Source organism: Copadichromis virginalis, linkage group LG18 (genome assembly GCF_057382275.1).
Source record: "Copadichromis virginalis isolate Kocher_CV1m ecotype Utaka linkage group LG18, C_Virginalis_male_GT1.1, whole genome shotgun sequence".
Lineage (NCBI taxonomy): Eukaryota > Metazoa > Chordata > Actinopteri > Cichliformes > Cichlidae > Copadichromis > Copadichromis virginalis.
The window spans coordinates 13,268,975-13,283,963 of NC_140635.1; the positions used below are offsets into that span (position 1 = coordinate 13,268,975).

Here is a 14,989-nt window from a genome sequence, read left to right on the forward strand (position 1 = left end):
GAAATTAAGTGCTGAGATATGTGTTCACTCTGACTTTTCAGTGAGTTAATTAGAAAATAGGAATCTGTCACTTGATCAAATTTAGCTCCTTCTCAAAATTTTATCTGCCGTGCGTCGCGAGATCATTTGTAATCTTGAAATGCCAATAAAGTTAGTGCTGCTCGGACGTGAAATATAAAAGGACTGCTGTAAGAGGAAGAATGCTATTATTCTCTATCAACACCCTTCCAACACCCTCCCACAAGCGCACACTCTCTGCTGTCAGACTCGCATTAAATGTGCTTGTTGTGGGTTTGTCTACAAATGTGTTTGTGCTTTTTCCACTCATCGTCGCCGCCCAATCCGATTCCTGTCTGCAGGTACACAACATGCTGCCGTCACCACCCTTGTCTTGACATTTCACAGCCAACAGAGAGTGATGCCCTCATATTTGTGTGTGGGTGGGGACTGTGAGACTGAAGGAGAAGGTGGTTTTGTGGATGAGGTCTGCTCCTGGATTGTTTTTCCCCTTCATGTCTGCATATCTATTTATGTCCTTTCACTTCTCATCCATTAGGACTGCGTGCGTGGTTGGAGGTGTGCGAGAGCATGTGCTCCCTATTTTTATTTTTTTTGTGTGACCCTCCTCCCAAGGAGGACTCCATCAACGTGGGCAGAATCGAGAGCGTGCTGTGATTGTGCATGACCGCTCATTTGTCAAGCGCTTATCCCACAACGGAGGAGGGATGTCAGCTTCTGTCTGCTGGCACTCCTTCATATATAAATGTGACATATCAATATGTCACAGAGGATAAAGTGCTGCAGCAGGTCTTTTCTTTCACCAAAGTATCTTCATGATGCTCTATGTATGTGTATTTTTGTGTGTCAAGGAGGGAAACTTGCAAACTAATTAATTCAGGTCACTTTATGAAGACTTTTACGAAGGCACTGGAGCATATCTAGCATCCCTTATGTAAAGGAGGGGTGGATAATGAGATAAATTTAACAATATCACACTGTTATGATGACTGGGATGCTAAACGAGAGTCTAAAATAGTCAAATAGGTCTCTACACAGTAGAAAAAACATTTAGTGAGTTTTAAAAGCGAGTTTCTCTCCCTGGTGCTTTATGTTGGATCTCTGTTTCATGTGCCTAACCTCCGCTGTGTCAACTGAAACACTGGTCTGTTTCACTCTGTTGTCTTCCTCTTCACTTTGTGTCTTTTCATTCCATCGCTCACCTTCATCAAATCACTTCATCCGCATACAGATCAGCGTGAAGGTTGGTCATTTTCACTTTTGTCCCTTCCCTTTAGTTTGAAGCAGGCTTTAGGTGAGGGCAACCCCAACCCCTCCGTGAATACACTCAAAAAAAAAAACTCATTTAAAAATAGCTCCCCCTAATCCCCTGAACTCCAAATGTGTGTTGTCGAGTTGTTTGCATGTATCTGTGTATAGTTCTTGCATGCCTTCCCTTGCCGCTCCCCAAAACCTTGTTTCGATTAGTCTTGCCAAAACGTACAAAGGAGTCCTGAGCAGCTTGCTTAACTCATTATTAAATGTCTGTTGTGTTGTGTTACGTTGCTATTCACTCTCCCCTCCACACCCATATTGTCCCTGTCCAATGCTTCCACTAAAAGCTATAGCTGCTTTAACCCTCAGCCTTTCCATCCGCCTCTGTAGGCCCATCAGTGGTGTGTGATGGATTACTCCGGTATTCAGGTGGCAACCGGATTTGTCAGGTATTTAGGCAGAAACCCCTCTGCTCTCCCACTGAGGGACATGGGTATCAGAACTGACAAAGCCATTCTCAGGGGATTATGTCTGTTTTACTACCATGGGCATCCTCCACCCAGAGACTGACAGATTTGACAGACATGTTAGCGTAATGAGACATTTCCCCAGAACACGTTTGGAAAAAGGTAATGATGTTTAACTGCAAGAAATACAGTATGTTTACTCTTGCCGAAAGCCCTATATGCTTAACGTGCTATATATATCTATAACTATGACTTTCGGTCCCATGTTTACAGGCTGAAAAAAATCGTAAAAATCAATGAATGATTATATTCGCTTTGTCCACAACCCAGGTAATATTTTGGAAATGGTCTCTCCTCGTGCAATATTTGCAAAACGCTGATGTGCAAAGAGCTGACCTGTAGGATATATAAGAATGAGCTGGCAGTGTGCTGTGTGCTGACAGGGGGGATGATCAGCCATCATGGTAGCCCAGTGCTGCTGCCAGGAAGCCCAGAGAGCCTGCTGAATCTGTGCCATTGTGTGCCAGATATTGATTGACTGAACAGGTTCTGCTATCCTTGGGCACTTTGTCAAGGCAGTTAAATTTATAGGTATCCAGCAAGCAGGCAGGCAGGAGTGGAGACTGCGCTTATTTTGTGGTTTTGATAGAGTCCCGGAGCCCATCTCTCCAAAACCGCTCTCAACAGGAGAGAGGCTTCGGGGGAATCGATAACAATTACCTGCCCTCTAGTCATTTTGTTCCACAGCACCTCTCCAAACTTAACCGCACACCATGAATTATTCACAACATTAAGTGTTCAATATACGCAGACCCCATTGACAGACTGCTCTTAGCACTGTTTAGTCTATGGAGTGATGAAAGAATAACAGATACTTTGAGCTTAATGGTTTTACATTAGGCATGCTCCTCTCAGGTTTCTCTTTTTCATAAGCATATGAAGAAAAAAAATTGCTGCACTTCGAGGGCGTTGCAGTTGTGTGGGAAGACACAGGTGGCCACCAGCATGAACGGGATGCTGACACTTCTTTCTCAAAGGTGTTGCAAATTAACGATGCTGGAAATCAGATCTTCGGTCATTAACGTGAGAAAATGGTGCAAAGTTCCTCCTTTATCCTCTTCCCTCCAGCATACTCAGACTCGCTATCCTATTCCATATCTTTCCTCAGCTCCCGTGCTTGCTTTGCTTGAGAATGTCGTACCCATCCAGTTCCCACCCTGGCAACACTCTGCCTGTCCAGTCTCTGCATGTCATCAGTCATATTCCCAATATCCCCTGATATCAGATGTACTCATTTGTGGAAGTTTTTAAGCTAATTTCTTCCTCCTCCAAAAATGTATTAACTCTGTAAAGTTGTCCGATATCCTTCGCTAACTTTACGAATATTAAACTGTCATCTAATATTTGATTGTAAATTGTGCTGAAGCTTAAACGACCTCTTTAGTCTTCCCGGTGTTATCAGGAAAACACATCCGTGATTTCTTTTCTATTTGTGCCTCAGACCAGGAATATTAATATTTTTGTGGTATTGAGCAAAGTAGTTTAGCCCCAGACGATTCTGTTGATTAAAACAGCAGAAGGTATAAATACAGCACCTCAATTATTATGGGAAAATTCAGATGAATATGAATCAGGTCCCCCTTATTATAGTGCAGTCCAGAGAACAAGCTTTTTTCCTGACTGGAATCTCAAAAGGTGCTTTTGTGTTTTTCCATTTCGCCACATAATGAGGGGAATAACAAGCATGGCTGTAACGACGTTCCGGTTCAAATTAGATCGGGGAGGAAGGGGTGGGGGTGGAGGAGGTGGAGGGAGACTCATATTTGAAAATCCATTTTCATGTAGACCAGTGCAAAAGAGCAATTACAGTCAAGGGCTTTTTTTTTTTCCAGAGAGAGACAGCGATATTTTAGTGTATTAGGGGGAAACATGCAGTATGAATTCTGCAGGGATAGTTTCATGCTGTTGTCTTTAAAAACATACATCCAGCTGTAATGGGACAGTAATAATGCATCCGTTGCGGTGAGCTAAATATTTGGCCAAGCTGTATTGAAGGTTAAAGAAGTCAGAGCTCTCCCTCCTTACTCTTAGCACGCACTATATTGATATTCTTGCATGTCATAAATGTAACAGGTCTGACACTGATGGATGCTCACGTAGCGCTGTCAGGCATTCATGTGAAGTGAAAAACTTTGTTGTAGTTGCCAAAAGTTACCAAAAAAAGATCTAAAATGTTTAAAATGGGATGCATTCTCGCGCATCTTCATTTAAATAGAAAACAAGTCATATGTAAATCCTGGTTGCCTGTTTATTCTAGGCTAGCTTTTCAGTATTGCATGGCGCCTCTGCACTGGTGTTTGCCTTGTCCCTAGCGACGTCAACGGGCCCTTCTTGTCTCCATGGGAACCCCTTTTTAATGTCAGCCTATCTGCATATCAGAACCGCACAAAGAGAGGGAGCGAGAGAGAGCGAGAGAAAGACGGGCTGAGCATAAGGAGCCGGAGAGGCAGCGAGAGGAGAAATCAAACAATAGCATCTCCACAGGGTTTCTCAATGATGCAACTCTCGCCACTGCTTGACACTCTAACAAAAGAGGGCCAGACATAGCCCAGTTTTTGCTGGAGACTATTTTGATTATATTCCCTTTTGTAGGCAAGAGGATAAAACACCCCCTCAAAGATTTCTTCTGAATTTCCAGAGGCATTTTGTGACAGTCCTATTATTCCCATTGTGCTCGCCTGCACATTTGGACAAAAGCGATCACCCTGCATTCTGTTAGCTTTTCTCAGTTAGCTTTTAGCCTTGTGGTGTTGTATAGAGCACGATCATTCTCACTAACAAAAAGAATAATACTCACCTTACATCTCCTACCTATTGACTCCTGTCGCTTTCTTCTTCTCTCCATTGCCATAGTGCGAAGAGTCCCACCCAGATTCTCAATTCCACCCACCAATCAGGAAGTGATGCCGGGCGGCAGCGTCAACCTGACGTGCGTGGCAGTGGGCTCACCGATGCCCTACGTCAAGTGGACCACGCCTGACGAGGAGTTAACCAAGGAAGAAGACATGCCACTGGGACGCAATGTGCTGGAGGTCACTAACATTCGCAAATCGACTAACTACACATGCGTGGCCATTTCTTCTCTGGGCATGATTGAAGCCACTGCTCAGGTTACTGTCAAAGGTGAGCGCTGTTTTCAGACCAGTTAGTGCCCGTTTATTTCTGAGGTTGCATGGCACTTAATAAGCCACATCTACATGCCTCTGAATGTGCTCAATCCAAGGTTTATTTGTCGAGGACCCTTTGTTGATACTGAGAAATAAAAGTTGATGGCTTTTAGTCTTGTTTTTTGCAGCACTGAAGCCAATACAATAATCTATGTTTCTCTCTGCATTCTCAGGTCATTTTTTGTAAAAATGCAGCACAACTTTGCACAATGCACAACTTTTCTTTCACCAAAGTGTCCTTATGTTGCTATATTTGTGTGTCTAGGAGGAATGCTAATCAATTCAGGTCACTTAATGAAGACTTTTACAAAGGCACTGGAGCATATCTAGCATCCCCTGTGTAGAAGTGGGGTGGGGTAATGAGATGAAATTGACAGTATCACACTGTTATAATAACTGGGATGCTAAGCTTGAGTCTAAAATGATCAAATAAGTATTCAAAGACTCCACACTTTGTTACTTTGAGTGTGTACAAACAGTAAAAAAAATATTAAGTACGTTTTAAAAGCGAGTTTCTCTCCCTGGTGCATTACGTTGGATCTCTGTTTCATGTTTCTAACCTCTGCTGTGTCAACTGAAACACCTTTCTGTTTCACTCTGTCTTCCTCTTCACTTTGTGTCTTTTCATTCCATCACTCACCCCCGTCAAAGCACTTCATCCGTCTACAGTTCAACCCGAAGGTCGGCCATTTTCACTTTTGCGTCTTTCCTTTAGTTCGAAGCAGACTTTTTTCCTGTCCTTTTTCGGTATCTATCTGTCGACATGAATGCGCCCCCAACCGTCTTTGTGTTTACAACATTGTGACTGTGTTGTTTACTTGTTGCAGCCTTATCAGTTTTTGTCTGCATTGATTTACTTTCCAGTCTACTGGTCAATACACAAAATGCCACAGTCATTAGAGGGACCGCGGCAATCCAGGCCAACTCCTTTAAGGAAGCTATGATGCAGACCATTTGTTTTGTTTGCATTTGTCACCACAGAACAGTTTGCTTGTGTTTTGAGAGATGGACAGGCTGGACTAAATGACTTCAGTCTATTTCCTTTATTTTGGGGAATATTGGTGGTGACTGTTATAAAAATTAGGCCACGAAACACAGCTATTTTCTAGGAGTTACCTAATGTAGCACTGCACCATGTATTTTCCCCACAAGGTAACAAGAATTGTTTTGTTTTTTTAAGTAATTCATTTCAGTTCTTTAAAGCTAATATTTTGCTTCTCCCTCCTCAGCCTTACCAAAACCCCCCACCTCGCTCAGGGTGACTGAAACCACAGCTACCAGTGTGACTCTCTTATGGGAGTCTGGAAACCCAGAACCTGTGTCCTACTACATGATCCAGTACAGAGCCAAATCCTCCGACAATGGCTTCCAGGAAGTTGAAGGTGTGGCTACCAACCGTTACAGCATCGGCGGGCTTAGTCCGTACTCTGAATATGAGTTTCGTGTCATGGCTGTTAATAACATTGGCCACGGGCCTCCCAGCGACCTTGTGGAGACACGCACAGGTGAACAGGCCCCCTCCTCACCGCCTCTACACGTCCAAGCGCGGATGTTGAGCGCCAGCACAATGTTAGTTCAATGGGAGCCACCCGAGGAACCCAATGGGCAAATCAGGGGCTACAGAGTCTACTACAGCTCTGACATGACAGCGCCACTCAGCGCCTGGCATAAACACAACACAGACGATAGCAGCCTAACTACCATCTCAGGACTGACTCCCGATATCACCTATAGCCTCAGAGTGCTGGGTTTCACCTCTGTTGGTGATGGGCCACCATCTGACATCCTGCAAGTCAAGACCCAGCAGGGAGGTGAGCAACCAACCACTGTGTCTGGATTTCAGTGTTTTTAACATCTCTATTCATGCACATACAAGGTTAAAGGTGTGATTAAGCATATACAATGAGTTGAAGCTCTGTAGTTTTTCTTGCTTTTGTGTTCATTATGCATACTGAGTGTCTGGGAAACTGCTCTTTAGGTGATTTGTGCACAGGTTCATCTGCCACGCAGTAAAAGTTATGGAGGTGATCTTTGCAGGAGCTTTAGTAACATCCTCTCTTTGATTCTTTTTGTTCTTTAACATTCGCCCTCTCACCTACTCTTTACCAGTCCCTGCCCAGCCATCCAGCTTTGAGGCTGAAGCCGAGCTGGACACGCGCATTGTATTGACGTGGCTGTGGCCCGTACAGGACCCCATCACCAAGTATGAGCTGCAGTACTGGGAAGCTGGCTCAGACAATAAGGTTAGAATAAAAATCTATGCGTGCATCTATCTGTCAGTCTTTTCTTATATCTGTAGGGAGTCTGCAGATATATGAATGTTGCCGTTGATGATGTAGAGTTTCTTTTTTGTCCTTTCATTCAACTGGACCAGTTGAGGGCAAATTGTTTTTGAATCACATGGCTCTCAAATTTGACCGTATTCTCAAATATGAACGCATGTATCAATAAGAGACAGCAACTTGTGCTCTTCAGTGGCAGAGTAACTCCAGTTTGTTAAAGCAAAACAGCTCAATCCGTGAGTAGGTTTGTGTGAATGTCTTTGCTTCTGATGAGTTCTTCTGACATTTTTCCTTCCGCTGTTACACCCTCCAGATTCACGTGACCTTCAACCCTGCAGGCTCCTATGCTGTAGAGAACTTAAAGCCAGACACTTTGTACTATTTCTCCCTGGCCGCCCGTTCTGAAATGGGTTTGGGTGTCTACACCCAGCCCATCGAGGCCCGCACTGCCCAGTCCAGTAAGTACACATTCGTCTGTCTTGAAGCTGTCCCTGTCCTCTTTCTTCCCACTTTTTATTCACTAACCAGTGATTTCAGAGCCACCCTCAGCCGGCTGCTGCAGGTTTAGGTTGTTCTGTTCAGTGTGAGCGAGTGACTGAGCGAGTGAGACAAAAGTAGAGTTTTATAGCGCTTAAATCAAAGAGCGTGGGCAACTTGAATGTCAAGTCAATTTCAGCGCCACATAAAATGCTGACAGTGCAGCTATCCCGGTCAGCTTCATGCTTCCACCACCCCCCCTCTGTCACCAACACTAACCCTCATGTCCATCTATCTGAGGGCAGGCCCTGTGTCAAAGGTACGTTTAATGTGTCTGGTTCCCACATTTGCGAGCTGTGCTGTTGTTTTGTCTCATATCATTATGTGCTTTTACAGTGCCAGCACTCAAAATGTCACTCTCTGCCAGCTGACTGATTCTTTCTTATTTATTTATTTCATTTTTGTGCTGATGTGGCACGGTGCTTGTCCCACGGTGCGTGTGTGCCTCACACATAAAACTGAGAACAGAAAAAATGTCACTTTTAATTGTAGCGATTATGTGAATAAAAGTTTAACTCCTGAGAAAGTGACTCCTAAAACTGACTGATGCGCTACAGACGACTAGAGAGGAGATTTATCACTCTGCTGGATTTGGAACAAAAGGCACAGAGTTTTACAAAGGTGTTACATCACGAGTTTGTTCCTTCACAAAAGCTCTTTAGCGCAGTACCGACGCCAGCTTACAGAGTGGATATAAGGCTGATACGTTTAACGATGGAAAATGATCAAAGGTTCAAGATTAAGGCTGATCAAAAAATTAACATAAATAGTGAATGTGAACACTGGTGTAAATGAACAATTATCAGGTGTCAAACACTAACGTTTACTCGTATCTGCCACATAAACCTGCCTGTCAAGCAGTGCTGCAGCAGGAGGGGAAAGTGGGACAATGAAGTAAGAATCAGATTTAGATTTTCTGTACGTTATACATACAAACAGACACAGATCATCAAAAATTTCAAGAAAAATGTAAAAAAAAATTAAAAATCAGATGAACAGTAATACTCCTGTCACAGGACCCCTGTGACGTTGCAGTATATGTACTATATGCAGTTAAATTTCTCCCATAGAACAGAGAAAATAAATGAAAACCTAACCTCTGTCAGCTGCACATGACTGTAAGCAGAGACCATGAGTGCTGATGGTCCTTGTGCCTTCTGCTGTCAGTAGACACAGAATTTGGCGGAAATAATTTGGATTTCAGGCGCTGGTAGGATCGTGTGCATGAAATAAGCAACAGCTTTGGGAAGGTTCTGAGGCAAGCAGGCGGTGGGAAAGTGTGACATTTTCTAGTGCTCCATTTAAATATTTAGTATCATTTTTTTTGAAGACTCAGAGAAATGAACAGTATTGAGCTCTATTCATGTTTTTGTTTTTAAATATTTTTGCTGTGCATTGCTCTACTAGTAAAAAAGGTGGTAGGAACACTGCAGTGGGTTCAACACATCAAACACTAAGATGCATTAATAATACTAAAAATCAGCTCATGGAGGAAGAGCTCGCTGTATAAAAATGGATGTGACGTCATCCATTTCTGTTGTGGTGGCATACAGAGCCAAAGTAACAAGGAACCAGTTTCAACATTTCATGTGTCTCTATTTTTCTCACATTTGACAGAAACGGGGTCGTAATAATGTCATAGAGACGGGGTTTTGGGCTCTGTCATTTCAATAATTGCATCTCCTTCTTAAGTCCATTCTTTGGTTCCCTGTTTTTTTTTTTTCACTCTGAGGCATTTTCTTGTGGTGGTGTCCTTGCCCCGTCCAATTTTACCACTGCAATCTCTTCTGAGAATCGTCAGCACTGTTTTGAGTCAGTGTGTAGCTTTTTAATTTTTTAATACATGTGGTGTTGTCAAGTTTTCGTGGTTTTCTGTCTACTCTCTGGTGGATCAGGGGCCACCTGGTGAGACTCACTCCTCTTTTGTCAAGTGCTGTTTTGTAAAGGTGGAGTTTTATATTCGGGCATTAGTTTATTGGAATAATATTTGAGCTCACTGTTCATTTCTCTGCTTATTAAAGAATACATTTCACAGGCATGCATTTACGGAAACATCTTGCTTTGAATTTTCATGGTTCATTTTATTCTCTTTTGATTTGAAGGTTGTTTTTCGCAGAATAAAGAAATTCTAGATTTAGCTAGTTGCATGAAGTGTCTGAATGCAATCATTTCTTTTCAGTTTCCCTTTTTGTTCTTCATTTTGTATGTCATTAGTTTTCTATTTTTACCTCCTGACCTGAGAGCTTTTTGTATTTAAGCTGAAGCTGTTGTTCATAATTAAATTTTATGCAATAACTATTTATTTGAGGAATGTTATCAGACTCCATTTTCCCATTACATTATAAGGCATTACAGGGTGAGGTGGACTGGTACGTTCCTGCTGTGATTCTTTCTTGGCAGTGAGTATGAACCAGACGTGGACAGTGCCTGTAATGTTTCTAACGGTTATTGATTATAAAATTATAGCTTTATCTATAACTAAATATGTAGTGTAGCTCAGCTACAGCCAAGTGCCGCAATCAGGCCCAGAGCTTCTGCATGAATGTGCAAACACCAGTCAACACTATCAGGCACTTGTTTACCACTTACAAATCTGTGGCAGTTTGTTTCTCCCTCTGTTTCCTGCAAGAGGGGACACAGAGGGCAGTAAGGGACAAATTACGGTTTTATAAAAACGTTGCCCTGTAGAATTTTGGTGTACTTTATATTCTGTTCACCTCACCCTGCACTCTCATGGCCTCTTGCATAAATGCAGTGCCAAACACAGCTTCAGCAACGGTCCGCTAATGTGTTTTTGCATCCAATCTCTCAGTCTGGAGGCAGCATCCTGTGCAGTATGGAAGCTTTTTGTAGTCACAATTTAAAAAATTTAAATTTCATATTCAGACGTGTAATGATATATTGATAAATATATTTCCCATGCACAAAGGGACTCTAAATGAGCCTTTACTACTTTGGAAAAACAGCAGTTTGGTTACAATTTATACAAATGTGTGGTGTGCAAATCCTGTTATACTTTTTACATTCTTACATTAAACTAGCTTGTTTAATTGCAGGGCAAATACATAAGTGTGTACATTAGTACTTTAACATGAACATAGACGATTTTGAGTTCAGTTTTCTGTATAGAGTGCCAAATCACTACATCAGTATAAAGTACCTCAAGGTGTAAGAGACGTAAGAGAGAAAATCAGAACAAAGCACATGGCGACAGTGGGAAGGATAAACTCCCGTGTGAGAGGAAAAAACTTCCGACAGAACCAGGTTAGAGAGTTGCAGCCATCTGCTGTGACCAACTGGGAGTTAAGGGGAGACATAAGAATAAAAGGGAGCTGGGACAAAGCAACAAGCTATACCATATATCAAATTCAGTGCCTATGTTCACAAAGATTTGAATTTCTTAATTAACATCTGCACAAAGGGGGGGAAAAAAAAGCAATTTCAGTCTTCATCTCTAACCTGATTTTATTTACATGACCCATATTTACACGGGACTGCCGTAAACTGTGGACCTCTAGCAGTTCGGAGTAATTGTGGAGGTGTCACATGATCTTAATCTCATGTGAATATGTAAACATTTTTTGCTCTGGTGATGATCTGCAGAATTTATTGGAGGATATGACTAATGAAATAAGTAAAGTGAAGTTCTGGCTTGATAAAAACAAATTATCATTAAATTTGAATAAATCTAAACTTATGTTATTTGGAAATAGTAGTTTAAATACAAATGCAAAGATTCAAATAAATGGTGTTGATATTGAAAGAGTCAGTGAAAATAAATTTCTGGGGGTAATAATAGATGAAAAACTTAACTGGAGAGCTCACGTAAGATATATTCATTCCAAAGTATCACGAAGCATTGCAGTACTAAACAAGGCAAAACAGGTATTCGACAGAACATCACTTCATATTCTCTACTGTTCACTGGTTTCACCATACTTAAGCTATTGTGCAGAGGTCTGGGGCAATAACTATAAAACCACATTACATTCACTTTTTACTCTTCAAAAGAAAGCAATTCGAATCATCCACAATGCAGGTTATAGGGAACATACAAACTCACTATTTTTGCAGTCTGAAATATTGAAAATTGACGATATAGTGAAATTCCAAACAGCACAAATTCTATTCAAAGCAAAAAATAAAGAACTGCCAGGTAATATTCAGAGTATGTTTTTTTTGAAAGAAGGAAGTTATAATTTAAGGGGTTTTTGTAACTTCAAAACAATGAAGGTACGTACTACAAGAAAAGGCTTTTGTGTTTCTGTTCGTGGAGTGAAACTATGGAACAAACTGAATATGGAATTAAAGCAATGTCCAAACATAAAACTGTTCAAAAAGAGTTATAAAAATATGATCTTCTCGATCTATAAAGAAAAGGAAAATATTTAAATTAAGTGAATGTCTCTATTTAAAAACAAACAAACAAAAAATTCATGATGTGATATTATAGTATATAGTATATCAGAAATCTGTTCACTATTTTTATTACAAATTATATCAGTAAGGAAGCTGACTAAATATTCACTGATAATTTATGGGACAGGGGTGGGATTAAATAAGTGTATACTTCTTCCCACTCCCTTTCAACATGTAAATTAATCAGAATGTTTTTTTGTATGTAATTTGTATAGTATATTTTTTTTCTCTCATTTCTTTTCTAAATGTACTTGTATATTGTTCACATGTTGAAATAAATTACCAATCAATTACCAATCAAAGTAAAAAAAATCCCACTGCGAATTACCTGCCAGTGTTTTCATTAAGGCTTACATCTCTACACAGCGTGAAGACCCATTCATGGAGGGCTCCTGCTCAGGGAAATCTCAAAGGATGATGAAACAGAAACACACATGCTGACCTCAGATTTTAGTACATTCAAGTTAAAAACAGAATATTTATCATGTGTAAATGGGCCACAGGAAACAGACAGCGAAGGGTAAATTTTCATCGCACGAGGTCCCCGGTATGAATAGAGCTGTGCTGTATTCATACAGTATAATGACAAATTTGAAATATAAAAAATATCTTGTGATTCTGAATATGACATTTCAAATTTTGATATTGACTGTTATACAAAAAGCTTCCATAGATTTTCCCTTATTTTTTTTGCTTGTGCTGTACTTTATTTTTTGTTTGCTTGATCCGTGCCCTTCCTTCGTGTGGTTTTGCTCCCCTCCCCCTACAGCCCCGTCCGCCCCTCCTCAGGACGTACAACTGGTCAGCCTGAGCTCCACCAGCCTCAAGGTGAGTTGGGTGGCACCACCTGCCGCTAGCCGCCATGGTGCCATAGTGCGTTACACAGTCAGCTACCAGGCCCTGGCTGGAGAGGACACGGACAAGCACGAGGTCACTGGGATCGGTGCAGACGCTACCAGCCATGTGCTGGAGGGCCTGGAGAAGTGGACTGAGTATCAAGTGTGGGTGAGGGCACACACTGATGTGGGCCCAGGTCCTGAGAGTGCCCCAGTGAGGATGAGAACCAAAGAGGATGGTAGGTTGATACTTCCCTTGAAGCAGAGTGCTCTCAAACTGTTTTCCTCTCTGTTGCTTGCGGCAGCCTTTGACGATTGTCTTTCACCCTCTTCAGATGTTACACCATAATTTCCTTCGTCCTGCTGATGAATTTTGAGATAATGAGGTGGTGGTCGTGACAGCAGGGGTCACCTTTTCTTTGTTTCCTCCTCTTCCCAGCTTGTTGTCTATGGCCATTGCACTTTTTGTGGGTTAAGACTGATCACTCCCAGGCCTCAGTTCTCCACCACTCTGGTTTCACTGGCTTCTTGTCTTCTTTTACTGTTCTGAGGAATGAAAGTGGACCAAATCTCCCGCTTTTTCACTCTGTCTCTCTTTCCCCTTTTTCTCACTCGTTTTGTTTGCAGTGTGATAGAGGGCGGCTTCTCCTAAGAGAGTGTCGACTATAATTAATGTGTTTGAAGTTTGCTGCAACACAGCTTATTTCATTCTGGAATTAAGAGCATTACAGACATTGCTAGACCACATGCTGTCCCACAAGGGATGTTTTTGGGACGCAGTAGTCTTAGAAGGTCTAAAGTGACTAGAAATTATTAATTCATGGTCAGTACATGTATCACTTCATTATACACAGCACCCCAGAATTTGTTTTGGATTGTCATTACAAAACGAAGTAAAATAAGATAAGTCACGACCTCGTCTCTTTCTCTTTGCTCTCTTCTCATCCTTTCCACTGTCCCTCCATCTGTCTGTGTTTCTGTCTTACTCTTTTAATCTGCCCTTCCTCCTTGTCTGATTTTCAGTGCCGGGAGCACCCCCGAGGAAAGTGGAGGTTGAGGCCATAAATTCCACAGCTATCAGAGTCACCTGGAAGCCACCCCTGCAGGGGAAGCAGCACGGCCAAATCCGAGGCTACCAGGTCGTCTTCTCCCGGCTCGAAAACGGAGAACCGCGAGGCCAGCCTAACATCATGGATGTTTTTTTGCCAGAGGCCCAGGTACTGCATGATGTTTTACTCTTGCCTGGTCTTTCTGCTCTTCTTCCTCACTGTCTATATCTGTTTTATGCTCATTTACCATTATTTTCATTCCCCACTGCCTCCCTATTCTCTTCCATTGTCTGAGTTCACACTTCATTTCCCCCATACTGGGTGACACACATGGAATTTTCTATCTTGTCAACTGGAGTTTCCATCCTCCCCTCTTTTCTTTTTTGTTATCTATCTCCACATGTGACATTTGACTCTAAATTGGTACCCTGCTCCTACAGCTTTAGATTAGCTGTCCTAATAAGATCCACTTTAATTCTGCAGTAATAGCTATTAAATATTTTATGTGTTACATCAGGACGTGGCTTAGTGGAATCAATGCACCTCTCTTTGCGGTTTTAGCAGTAATACATATGCACTGCCTTGTTACCATGTTTATAAATTAGAGCTATTTTCCTGACACCGTCCTTTACGCATTAATGCAAGCTGCTTGGAATGGCCCAAAGCTGTGCAACGCCATGAGATGGATGAGAGATTGTAATCCTTAAGAGGGATTCAGAGATTCATGAATATCTTAAAACCGCACTCGTACTGCTTTTTTTTCTCTCTGTGTTTGAGAGAGGAGAGACCAGCTTAAGAACCTCCTTCTGATTGTTTGCCGGGAGTAACATTTGCACGAGCACGCATTCACTCCCGCCCTCAGTGGTCTTCCACAAAAGCATCTAATTTGAACAAGAAAGT

General features: G+C 41.9%; 1 protein-coding gene across 11 annotated transcripts in view; it reads left to right on the plus strand.

Moving 5' to 3' along the window:
• LOC146687412 (receptor-type tyrosine-protein phosphatase F) overlaps positions 1-14,989 on the plus strand; it is a 158,067-nt gene that overhangs the window by 95,800 nt on the left and 47,278 nt on the right. For 6 of the 11 annotated variants that reach the window (XM_085438509.1, XM_085438510.1, XM_085438511.1 and 3 more), the window contains 6 exons: positions 4,653-4,922; positions 6,196-6,777; positions 7,076-7,209; positions 7,562-7,706; positions 12,974-13,279; positions 14,064-14,257. In XM_085438509.1, the coding sequence (XP_085294635.1) occupies positions 4,653-4,922; positions 6,196-6,777; positions 7,076-7,209; positions 7,562-7,706; positions 12,974-13,279; positions 14,064-14,257 (1,631 nt within the window). The remainder of the gene's footprint in view (positions 1-4,652; positions 4,923-6,195; positions 6,778-7,075; positions 7,210-7,561; positions 7,707-12,973; positions 13,280-14,063; positions 14,258-14,989) is intronic. The other 5 variants (XM_085438512.1, XM_085438513.1, XM_085438520.1 and 2 more) reach the window with 1 other exon arrangement.